Raw genomic sequence first — 12,758 nt, 5'->3', positions numbered from 1 at the left:
TGTATGCCGTGCTCTGCCTGCCCATCCTAAGAGGGCATTAGATCACATTACAGATGGTTGTGAGCCACCATGTGGTTGCTGGGAATCAAACTCTGGACCTCTGGAAGAACAGCCAGTGCGCTTAACCACTGAGCCATCTCTCCAGCCCTGTTTTTTCTTGAAGTAGGCTCTCATGTATTCCAGCTGGTCCTCCAACTCACTATGCAACCTTAGATGATCTTGAACTATTTTTTTGGTTTTTTGGGTCAGAGTTTCTCTGTGTGGCCTTGACTGTCATGGACTCTCTTTATAGACCAGGCTGGCTTGAACTCACAGGGATCCACCTGCCTCTGCCTCCTGAGTGCCGGGATTAAAGGCTTGTGTCAGCACCGTGGAGTGATCTTGATTCTGATCCTGCCTCCACCTCCCAAGTGCTGTGATTACAGGTACAGAGCACTTCACTTGGTGCTGAGATCAACCCTGCGACTTGGTGCACTCTGCGCAAGGATGAGCAACTGAGCCCACCCCAAGTTGGCTTTCAGAGTCCTCCATGACCCCACCGGGATGTGCCACTGGGAATGGAAGGACAGGTCTTCCACCCCATCCCCACCCCAAGTCTCTGGGTATTAGCAGAGGACAAGACTTGGTCCTGTCCCTCGGTGTCACAACATGGCCCAAGTAGAATCCTCCTTACTCTGGTCTGTCTTGAGGGACACCCTCTGACTGCAGGGAAAATGCTTAGGAAAGGTTTCTGTGCCCACTGTCTGGCCAGTGCGGTGGAAATAGTCCCCCTGGTGTACTTCCCATGTATTGCACTTCATTTTGCCATCTGGGAAGTAAACTGGCAGAAGTTCTAAAATAATGCTAGACCCTGGCTCTCTCAGGGCCTGAGGCAAGAAAGCTGTGAGATCGAGCTCAGCCCAGGCTACACAGCAAGACCTTGCCTTAGGGCCAGAGGTGGAGGCCTTGAATTCAAAGCCAGCCTGGGCTCTGCAACAAGACCCTGTGGCAAAATTTCTACTTACCTAAAACAGTCTGCTGGTGGTGGCGGCAGGGCCTCTGGTAACGAGTGGCCCCGGATGACTTAGAATTCCTGAAGCTAAAACAGTGACTCTCACTGCAGCTCCTGCGGGGCGACACACCTCACCTGGTTCTGAAGAGTCCTTCCTGCTTGACGAAGTTGTTTTGTTCACCAGTCCTCTTTTTCTATTTTGGGTCACCATCTTTCTCTTTTATTTTAAAACGATGGGGCTCTGCATGGTGGCACACAGCTCTTATCCCAGCACTCAGGAGGCAGAGACAGGTAAATCTCTGTGAGTTGTGGTCAGACAGCTAAGGCTATGTAGAGAAACCCTGTAAGTGGGCACAAGCACACCAGACTTTTGAGGGTTGTTCGTCTCCTTCCATCATGGGTTCCGTGAACCTCAGCTCAGCAGGATTAGTAAGGAGCCTTTACCCACTGACCATCTTCTTGTCCCAAGTGTCCACCTCCTGCGACACCCAACCTTGCCTGGGCACCCGAGGCCAGGGATTCTGTAGCAGGGTTCACAGAGGGGCGTGAAGCTGGGGACAGCCACAGACCCAGGTTCTAATTTTGATGTGTAGCGAGATAATCCGGGGTTTCCTCTGTTTGTCTAACACAGATGAGTAAGGCAGTGCTTTGAGATATCTGGACCAGGGGCTGGAGAGATGGCTCAGTGGTTAAGAGCACTGTCTGTTCTTCCAAAGAACCAGGGTTCAATTCCCAGCACCCACATGGCAGCTCACAACTGTCTGCAACTCCCAAGATCTGACACCTTCACGCCAGTGCACATGGTTCTAAGTGAGGCATGCCCAAAAAACCCAGGTACCCTGAGGGAGCAAATGAACCTACCAGAACCACATATCTACCTTGAACAGTATAAACACACACACACACACACACACACACACACACACACACACACACACACACACACACACGGACTTGGTGACTGGATACAGTCAGTGTTCCAATCCCTCCCCTGGAGCTGAGGAACAAACCCAGGGCCTTGAACTTGCTAGGCAAGCGCTCTACCACTGAGCTACACTATCCCACCCCGCAGTGAGTCAGCCTGAAACTGCCCTGGGTACAAAAAAAAAAAAAAAAAAAAAGAGAGGAGTCCAGTGCCCAGGGTAGCAATCAATCAGGAAGGCGAGGAAGAGGTGAGAGCCAGGCTTCTCTACTGAAGGCAGTAAATGTGGAAGGTGGGTGTGATGCCCAAATAGAACCTGACCTCTTTCGTGGAAGGACCTTGAACTCAAGGCCAGCCTGGGCTACGCAGCGACACTCCTTCATTTTAAAAGGTTTTGTTTTTTTGTTTTGTTTATTGAGACAGGAGGGTTCCTCCGTGTTAGTAGCCTTGGCTGTAGGGGACTCACTTTATAGACCAGTCTGGCCTCAAACTCAGTGATCTGCCTGCCTCTGCCTCCCGAGTGCAGGGATTAAAGGCATGTGCCACTACACCTGGCTAAAAAGGTATTTTAGATTAATTTTTGTGTATGTTTTGCCTACATGTATGTCTGTGCACCATGTGTGTGCCTAGTGCCTACAAAGGCCAGAAAAGTATGTCAGATGCCCTGGACTGGAGATACAGATGGTTATGAGCCAGCATGTGAGAAATGAGAACTGAACCCATGTTTTCTGGAAGAGCAGCCAGTGCTCTTACCTGCTGAGCCATCTCTCCAGCCCTGAGATCTCCTATGAAACAAACAAACCCTCCAAAATAGCAGGGAATGGTGGCTCATACCTGTAGGTCTTGCCAAAACAAACAAACAAACAAAAATAAAACAAATGTTTCAAATAGCCTGATCTCTAACACCAGTAGACAGATCTCTGTGAGATCACTGTGAATTCCAGGACAGCAGTAGCTACAACTGAGACTACTAAAAAAAAAAAAAAAAAAAAACCTGGGGTGGTGGTGGTACATACTTTCAATCCTACCATTTGGAAGGCAAAGGCAGGTGGATCTCTCTGAGTTTGAGGCCAGTCTGGTCTAGAGGGAGCTCTAAGACAGCCAGGGCTACAGAGACGAGGAAGAAGGCCAGGCGGGTCCTACAGCATTGATATGCGTTGCCAGAGGGTTACACAGCCACGCACTGTGTGAGCTACTCATGCTTCCTGGACATGTGACGTGTGACATGTACGCAGTTTGTTCGGTGTGCGTGTATATCCATTTATAGTTCAGACATTAATAGTTGTCCTTCTCAATCACTCAACTTTGTTGTTGTTTTGGTTTTTCAAGACAGGGTTTCTCTGTGTAGTCTTGGCTATGCTGGACTCAATTTGTAGACCAGGCTGGCCTCCAACTCACAGCGATCCGCCTGCCTCTGCCTCCCGAGTGCTGGGATTAAAGGTGTGCACCACCACGCCTGGCTCCCATGTGGGCTTTCCCCCCCCCTTTTAATTATTTATTATTATGTATATAGCGCTCTGCCTGCATGTACCCCTGCAGGCCAGAAAGGGGCATCAGATCACATTATACATGGCTGTGAGCCACCATGTGGTTGCTGGGAATTGAACTCAGGACCTCTGCAAGAGCAGCAAGTGCTCTTAACCTCTGAGCCATCTCTCCAGCCCCCCCATGTGGGCTTTTAAACATGAGTTCTGGGGAATCAAACACATGTCTTCAAGCTTGTACAGCAAGCACTCTGCCAAAGGAGTCACCTCCAGGCCCACAGTTTCTAAGCACTGTTCCCCTCTCAAATGAATCGGGGATGACCAGGTGCCAAGGCAGAGAAGCCATGAGGAGCCTGTGCACCCAGTGCAGGGGACGCTGGGAAGGAGAATCTGATGAGACCAGAGAGAGCAGGCTGAGGGGCCCAGAAGCCAAGAAGCAGCATCTCAAATAGAAAATAATCTTTCTATCAATACTTTTAACATTTTAAATAAATCATAAGCCTGATTCTGAGTCCACTATGTGCAGCCTGAGACTCTTCACCCAGCCACGCCTCCCTTCCCCCTGACTGGCCTCCAGGGACAGCCCCTTCCCCCATGCTGACTTCACTGTGAGGTGAGGCCCTGGGTAGTCCACACAGGGTCCATCCCATAGTTCATCAGCCTGACCCAGAACATCAAAGCAAAGCTTCAGAAATTCTCCAACAATCAATTTATTTACTTACAATAGCATTTTAAAGGCAAATATGCCCATTTTGATGAACCCAGCCCAACATTCCCAATCCTACTAGTATTCCACAAATTCTGCACCCTCCAAGACCCAGGGAGCTCACAGGCTGTCCCCGGAGGCTGCAGCTGCTCTCAACACCCAACGTGTAGGTTGGTTTCAGAAGCCTTGAGGGGCCAATGGTCCCCACATCCAGCCCCCGCCCGCAACATCAGCTTGTAATGTGGAACGCCCAGGGCCCCAAAGTGCAGAGCGGAAGAAACCAGAGAGTCCTGGTAGTCTCCAAGTTTGTGTGTAAACCTGTGGGCAGCACTGCGATGCTCAGCCTGTGGAGAGGCCTGGGACAAACACACCCACCCGCTGTGCTTTCTACTTTGGCAAAATAACAAAATCACCAGGAGTTTTAAAAACACGAGTAAACTTCAGGAGACAGAAAAATAAAACAGCAGCCTGTATGCACAGCCTTCAGGCCACCCGTCAGCATCACTAGCTGTTTGCTGCCATAGGTGACTGTCCCAAGCCACCCTGGCTTTCCCTTGGAGAAGGCAGCAGCCTGTAGCTAAGATGACAGGAAAGGCAGGGGAGCTCTCAAGAGAGCAAGCAGCTCTCACAAGGCCTGGGAGGCTGTGACACTGGAGGGCCTGTCAACATCAGACAGACAGCTAGCCCAAGCGGCCCTAAGTTCCTCCATAGGCAGCTCAGAGTAAGGTTTAAGAGTCTCTTGGGAAGGCCGGGACTTGCAATTGCAGGGCAGCCCTGTTCCTGAGGCTGGGAGGGAGCTGAGGGGCGGAAAGCCTCAGCAGGCTCAGCCAGCTGGCAGTGGTCGCCGAGACCTCAGCCCTGGGAAGATGGAAGAGAGTCACCATTTTCAAAAGCCCCAGGTCAGTGCTGGTGGCACTGGACACCTTGGTACATAAAAGTCCACAGGAACCTACTCAGGGCTGTCACACAATGGGATTTCCTGTCTGCAGAGGTCGGGGGAGAGGCTTCCAAGAGTTACCTGGCAAAGGAGGAGTGGCTGTGACCCTCACTGGCCACAGCAAACAGTGGATGCACAGTCACTGCAATCTGAAGGCCCTAAAGCACTGAGCTCAAGTCCACGCACATCTGCTGGCCAAACCCTGTCAACTCCACATAGGCAGAGGACAAAAGAGAGGTTGCCCCCTTCCAGCTGTGGCCCAGTCACATAAGTCACCCACACACTTGTGCAAATTCAACACCAGGACAGAGCCCTGCTGCCCAACCTAAGGCTCAGTTCTAAGGCAGCAGCCTGACAGGTTGGAAAAGAGCCAAGGCAGCTATGAAGGGTTGCAGAAGTTGAATGCAGAGTGGGGCAGAGGCCTCCAGTACATCACAAGGGCCAGGAAGGCAGCAAGGGCGCGCTAATTCCTCAGGGCAGCCAACCTGGAGACCAACAAGAGAGACTCTGGTAAGAAAGGCAGAGGGCAGAGGGTACCTGCAATACGGCGGACAAGGGCTAGTCATGAACCTAGAAGGGGAAACCCACTTAAAACTCGGGTTTTCAAAGCTGTCCTGGGATAACGGTGAAAAGACACCAGAAACAGCCACGTACTGTGCCATCCTTAGGAAGGGCATGGAAGTCCCTTCTACAGTGAGCTGCTGGCTACGAGGGACTGACTGCAGTGTTCTGATGCAAGGGGGAACTGTCCCTTGCACAGGGGATTTCCCTCTGCTCCCAACAGTCCATCAAGTGAGATAGGCCTTAGGATCCCCAACTCACGCTCAGGACAGGACACTAAAGCAACTATTATGACATTTCACTCAGGCAGGATCCTACCTCCGAGACAGCTGGTCCTCCTGGCTGCGAACAGAGCTTTCACCCACAGCAGAGGCTCCCTCTGGAAGCTGGCTAAGTTGGTCTAAGACTTCCAGGCCATTTTCCTCAGCAATCTGCACAATGAGGCTGTCGACCTGCTCCTGAGGTGTGGTGAGTGTGGTGGCAGAGCTCACGGAATCCTCCATTACCTGAGGAGAGGTTCATTCTGGGCAGAATGGCCATGGCACCATGAAGCCCACTGCAATTGCTTTTTTGTTATGGAGATATGTGCTGTACACATTTGCTCATGTGAAGGCCAGAGGGTAAAGTCAGGTGTCTTCCCAATACTGTTTTCTACAAAGTGGTTTCTCACTAAACCCAGTGCTCACCATTTCAGTCAGGTTGGCTGGCAAGGTCCTGGGGTTCATCTGTCTTTGGCCCCCAGCACTAAGGCTGCCAAACACCCAACCTTTTCTCTGTGTAGCCTTGACTGTCCTGGACTCGCTTTGTAGACCAGGCTGGCCTCGAACTCACAGAGATCCGCCTGCCTCTGCCTCCCAAGTGCTGGGATTAAAGGCATGCGCCTCCAAGCCTAGCTCACATTCAGCTTCTATGTGGGCCCAAACTCTTGACTTCAGGCTTGTACAACAAGCACTTTACCCAATGAGCCGTCTCCCTAACCTCCACCGTGGGTCTTGCTCACTGTCTCCCACACTACTTTCTTTTTGGGGGGGTTTTGTTTTGTTGAGACAGGGTTTTTCTGTGTAGCCTTGGATGTCCTGGACTCGCTTTGTAGACCAGGCTGGCCTTGAACTCAACAATCCCCCTGCTTCTGCCTCCCAAGTGCTGGGATTAAAGGCGTGCACCACCACGCCCGGTGGTACTTTCTTTCACAGGTTCTCTCTAGGAAGCTTTCCTGGCCCCTTGGCCATTCCTGTCCCATATCCAACCAGTGCCACGTCCAGGTCCACCTGGTTCAGGGACCTTCCTGAACCTCTGCGTGCTTGTCTGTCATGTGGGCATCCCACAAAGCGCTGCTGTCCTATCCCCTTCTTTGTCCCTTCCTGGCCGTGTCCAGCTTGGCGCAGCCACAGCACCGCGAGCACCTACCGACGTGTGCACATCCAGGCTCTGCACCTGCTGCTCAAACCTGTCCATCACTGCAGACACCTTCTGAAGGTCCATGGCACTCAGGGCCTTGTCCAGAGCTTTGGTCACCTGTGCCATGTTCTTAGTCACCTGGGGTAGGACACAAATTAGGAGCAGAAAGAATTATAGGTGGTCAGGGCTGCAGTGCAGGGATTGGTCATCAGGACTCTGAGGGGACCCCAGGGCCTCAGCACAGTTACCAAGAGGTCCGTCCAGCTTCCATGAGGTTGGGGGGGTGGGGGGGGGGCGCGATGGGACCCAGGCTCCCGTATCCAGCCCTCCCTGCTGCTGGGGCTCTTTGCTGGCCCAACTTCCCTCTATTCTATGGCTGTTCCCGCTCTTGCCACTAAACCCCACCACACACGCTGGCCACATGACACCGTGGTCTAGCACTTACCCCCTTCATGGTCACCGCCGTCTGCACCTTGGAGGCTACTGCATCCACACGGGACGCCATCCGGAGCCAGTTTACACCCTCGTTCTTCTTGCGGATGGCATTTTCAGCATACACGCGGGCACACTCCACGTTTTTCTGCTGCAGGGCCTACAGTTCATAAGGGAATGGAATGCCCATGGAGGAACGTCTGTGAGCGGCCTGGATACCTCTCCAGGTATGCTTTACCCCCCGGGATCGTAGGTGCTTTCAGTTCTCCCCGGGTGTACTCCTCAGAAGCACGTTAGCTTTGTAAAACTGCAATGCCACAGTCTGCTGTCTGATTATACAGACAGAGCTGGACAGCACAGACCAGCTCACGGGGTTCCTACCACTGCTGCTCCTCCAGAGCCACATCTGCGCAGGAGAAAGGTGGCAAAGACCAAAGGAACCACAGCTGGCAAAGGTGCAGAGCACCACCTGGGAGGCCTGAGCAGGCCGTCATTACCAACAGCTATGGCCTTGGAGCTCAAGAGCTGCGCACACGTTTGGCTGAAGGTCTGCTCTGAGGCCAGTCACCCTACTCTGCCTTCTCCTATCTGTCTTTAGGACACCTCCCTGGAAAAACTCGGTGAGTTTCCACCTCTGCCCCATCCCTCAATCAATGCCTCTCCCCTGACCGATACCCAGGCAGCAGCCCCACCAGGAGAGCCAATTGGAAAGATGACACTGGAGCAGGGACAGCCAGAAGGCCACACCCAGCAAATCTAGGACGTGGGCAGGGAGGAAGGAGGAAGGAGTGACGGCCATGCACTGTCCGCTCGGACACCGCTGTGGTGGGGAGGGTAGGCGGGCTATCACCCTCCCCTCACGCAGCAGAGCAAGTACAGCAGTCAGTGAGATTGAATCACAAGCTAGGAAGTGCCTTGCACAAAAAGAAGACATTAGAGTAACACAGTGGGAAACAGGGCTGGGTGTTGTGGTGGCTCTCACCTGTAATCCCACCAATGGATGGAGGTTAGCCTGGGCTACACAGTGAGTTCAAGGTCAACCCGGACTACAGTACTCAATCTCAAAAGTGAAGTGAAATGGAAAGGGAGTGGGGCAGAGAGGAGCCCAGCCGGAGTCACCCACCTTCTTCACCTTGGCCTGCTCAGCCTTGGAGTCCTTCTCGGCCTTCTTGGCCAGCTTCTCTAGCTGCTTCGCTGTGAACTGGGTGGAAAGCGTGACAGCCTCAGAGGCACCGACGGCTCCCACCCTCCAGCCCTGTGTGTCCTGCCCCTGCCTGTCCTTGGCCCAACCCTGTGCTATGAAGTCCTGACAGCCACTGTGAGGCTGAGAACCTGCAAGAGCCCCAGAGATGAATGCCCCAAAGCTCCACCCAGTTCCGAGGCCCAGCGTGCGAGGGAGGCTCCAACAGGTCTCCTTACATGTCCACCATCCTGAACAACCTAAGCCATATCCTCCCGCAGTGGAAGGCCAGCAGCGTGCCCATCACCAACCCTGCCCTGCCCATGAAGGGCTTTCAACCCACACAAAACACACAAGAGCCTCCTTCAAACTACGCCAGCAGTGCACGAACTCCTAAAGGTGCTCTCTGCATAGAACCCTGCATCTGGCTTCCTCACTTCTTGGCCAACAAGAAGAGATGATGTCAACATACCCATGACCTCCCCTGAAGAGCCTCAAGGGTTGGAGACCAGACCCTGGCCACCAGCAATATGAGGCTCATACAATGTGCCCCTCCTTCAGGGCATCAGCCCACATGCCAGCACCTGACCACCTCAGTGTGACACAAGTGTACCAGAGCCACATTCACCTGCCTTTTACCTGACTCCTGCCCAGACCCTTGAAGCCAGGAAGAAAGAAACAAGATAAAGTTAACCCTGACTGCCACTTGTGAGGCATCTGAGAGAAAGGTGGCAGAAACACGCTGTGGATTATCAGGCGGGGACAGATTCCCCCCAATAGGAGGCTCTTTCTAGTACCCAAAATATTCTCCCCAGCTGTCTTCAATGAAGATAATACGCTCAGTCTTCATGGACAAGTTGGAGGGAACTACTTCTATTTAACCAAAACAAAGAACCATCCTGTGTCTGGCCAGCAGCCTGGGCCCAGTGTGGCTGCCATCCAGCTACAATAGTCTTCCCATGACTTCAGGTGTCTGGATTCCAAGTGTCACTGCCGCTAATTCTTGTCGTTATGTGCCAGTATCCAGGACAGGACTGGGGATGGGTGGCAGTGTACAAACCTTCAACTGGAACAGGGTGTCTGCAAAGACAGAGGAAACAGCTTAAGAGCTTTAAGAAAGGTAACAAGTAGGACATCTAACAGACAAGGGCTGAGTGAGAGCCTCGCCTCACATCAGACAGGCCCAACTGTGCAGCTGGAAGACAGCCCCACATTTGACACAGGGCTCCAAGCCGACAGACACCTCACTAACCTTGTCTGTCAGGACAACCTGAAAGGGTTACTTTACGGATGGGCAGGGTGAGAGCTGCAGCTGCTGGACGTGGTCAGAACATTTCTCTGCTTTTAGTAGAGGCTGAATGGTCTGCGCTGCATAATCTTTCCCTTATCCTTCTAAGGCAAACAGGTGAGACTGGTCAGGAGGTGAGCCTTAGGTCACCAAAGAGGCTACTCCATGACAGATGCCATTCCTAAGCCACCATGGTCCTTACTGTGAGTGTAAATATCTATGTGTATGTGTGTGTGTGTATATATATGTACGTGTATGTATGTACATAACTAATTGATAACCAAGCCTATTCATTCACAAACTTCAGACATGTAAACTCAAATTTTCCTTTATTTATTTTTGATGTTTTGAGACAGGATCTCGACTCAGGAGTACTAGGTAGCCAAGGATGGGGGTACTTGGGCCTTCTAATTTTTCTGTCTCCATGTCTTTCGAGCTGGCAATTCAGTTGGAGCCACCATAGCAGGTAACTGACTCTATTTCTAAATCTGCAGAGGGCTGTGACATTTGATTCCTGAAAAGGCTTATCCTACCAGTCCAGAGTGAGGACACTGAGGGTCTACAGACACAAAACAAGACCCAGCAGAGACCTGCAGGGTGCAATGAACCGTGTGCATCTACCACCACTCAGTGCAGGTATTAGTCACGCCAGACAAACCACCCTTGACTGTGGTTCTTGAGGAAGAGTCACATGACACAGTGACAGGAGGAACAGTGTCACTCAGGTGTGGTCCAGCTGTCTCACTAGAGTTAGGACATTGGTCAAGTCTCCCCATCTCAGCCTGTATTTTCATCTAGACTCTAGGAGGACTGGACTCTGAAAAACAGAGACTGGTGTGAGCTTCAGAAAAATTCCGCCGGGCATGGTGGAGCACGCCTTTAATCCCAGCTGTGAGTTTGAGGCCAGCCTGGTCTACAAAGCAAGTCCAGGACAAGCAAGGCTACACAGACTGGCACACTGTAATCCTAGCACTCGGGGAAGCAGAGGCATGCAGATTTCTGTGAGTTCAAGGTCTACAAAGCTGACAGCCAAGGATACATAGAGAAACCAACACACACACACATAAAAGAAAGAAAAGAAAAAAAGAGAAGACAAAAAATTAAGAAAAGAAGAAAAAAAAGTTCCCTCACAAGACTATGATCCCAGCACTCAGGAGGCAGAGGCAGGCAGATCTCTAAGTTCAAGGCCAGCCTGGTCTACAAAATGAGTCCAGGCGGCCAAGACTACACAGAGAAATCCTGTCTCAAAACAACACAGTTGGTGCATGCCAATAATCCCAACACTCAGGGAAGCAGAGGCAGGTGGATCTCTGTGAGTTCAAGACCAGCCTGGTCTACAAAGCGAGTTCAGGATAGCCAAGGCTACACAGAGAACCCTGTCTCAAAAAAAGCAAAAAAAAAAAAAAAAATCCTTTATTGTAGAGATGCTAGGTGCTACATCTTTCCTCTAGGGAACACAACACAGAACTCTTTTTTCTTTTGGTTTTTCGAGTCAGGGTTTCTCTGTGTAGCCCTGGCTGTCCTGGACTCGCTTTGTAGACCAGGCTGGCCTTGAACTCACAGTGATCCGCCTGCCTCTGCCTCCCAAGTGCTGGATTAAAGGAGTGCCACCACATCTCGCTCCAGGATAGAATTCTATGACAATGACATAGTCGTATCGCTTTCTACATTTCAGAGAACAGTTTTGTTTTACTTAAGACAGGGTTTCTTTGTGCAGCCTTAGCTGCCCTAGGCTCACTTTGCAGACCAGGCTGGCCTTGAACTCACAGAGATCTGGCTGCCTCTGCCTCCCTGGGGTGCTGGGATTACAGGCATGTGGAGCCTCAGAAAACAGCTGTACGTGGCGGCGGTGAACACCTTCAATCCAAGCAGGGGGAAAGGCAGAGACAGACAAATCTCTTGATTTCAAGGCCAACTTGATGTACATAATAAGTTCCAAGCCAGCCAAGGCTACCTAAAGAGACTGTCTCAAACAAGCAAAAACTCCATCACAGCACCCCATTAAACCTGCCTGAGCTCTTTGGGAGTCGAGAGCTCCAAACACTGACAGTGGAGGTGAGTCACACTACGAAGCACGGTTCCTCCCAACCTGTTACCCTGAGGGACATGTAGCCCTCATCTCGGGGAGCCCACACGCTACACGGTACCTGAAACCCTTTGTATCTGAATCACTATTTCTCGGGCATCAAAATATGTAACTAAACACCTTTGCTGGTGCCTTCTGACCACGTTTCAGGGTCCCCAAAGCAGAAAACAAAGCAAACAGGGAGAGAGTGGCTAGTAAAAGGGCTTGGATCGGAGGTCATTCGGACAAAATTCAGGGTTTGGGTCGCGGGTTAAGGGTCCGGGCTGGGGGAATTCTGGGTAAGGAACCAGAAAGATCCAGGGGTTGGTATTGGCAGGGGTCTGGAGTCAAGAACCGGGAGCTAGTTCCTGTTGGGTTGTGGGATCGAGGCCCAGGAGAGAGTTTCAGCCAGGATGTAAAGGTTCAGGCACAGGGGCAGGTCCTGGTCGGTATGTGGGGTGCAGGCCCAAGGGCAGGTGCTAGCCCGGGTCTCGAGCTGGGGCAAGGGGCGGGTCTCGGTCCGGATGCAGGGTCCCAGGCCCGGGAGAGGCTATGGGGCTGAAGCCCGGGACGGGTCCGGTTGGGTTTGGGGGCTGAGGCCAGGTGTCCGCAGAATCCCGCTCCGAACCCGAAGTGGATGACAGCCCCTTACCGTCCATGGCCAGTCGGGCAGCACACCCCTCAGGGCGGAGCAGGGGGATGAGATCCTAAGGACTAGTTGTACCCGTGAGGACTTCCGGGGTCGCGGCTGTTTCCGGTCGCGCGGCCTGATCTCGCGAGAAGACGGCGCCGGG

At 52.2% G+C, this 12,758-nt stretch overlaps 1 protein-coding gene across 1 annotated transcript; it reads right to left on the bottom strand.

The window, feature by feature from the left end:
• Positions 1-4,091: 4,091 nt before the first annotated feature.
• On the bottom strand, positions 4,092-12,753 carry CHMP1A (charged multivesicular body protein 1A). Its single transcript, XM_084757876.1, has 7 exons — positions 12,617-12,753; positions 9,672-9,691; positions 8,555-8,632; positions 7,445-7,591; positions 7,009-7,137; positions 5,920-6,107; positions 4,092-5,525 (listed from the first exon to the last, which is right to left on the bottom strand). Exons 1-7 carry the CDS (start codon positions 12,621-12,623, stop codon positions 5,504-5,506), a joined length of 591 nt encoding a protein of 196 aa, XP_084614002.1. The 5' UTR covers positions 12,624-12,753; the 3' UTR covers positions 4,092-5,503.
• Between the last annotated feature and the right edge of the window lie 5 nt (positions 12,754-12,758).

This window comes from Acomys minous, assembly GCF_964271855.1.
Source record: "Acomys minous genome assembly, chromosome: 14".
Taxonomy (NCBI): domain Eukaryota; kingdom Metazoa; phylum Chordata; class Mammalia; order Rodentia; family Muridae; genus Acomys; species Acomys minous.
This window is presented reverse-complemented; position numbering and strand designations above follow the sequence as displayed.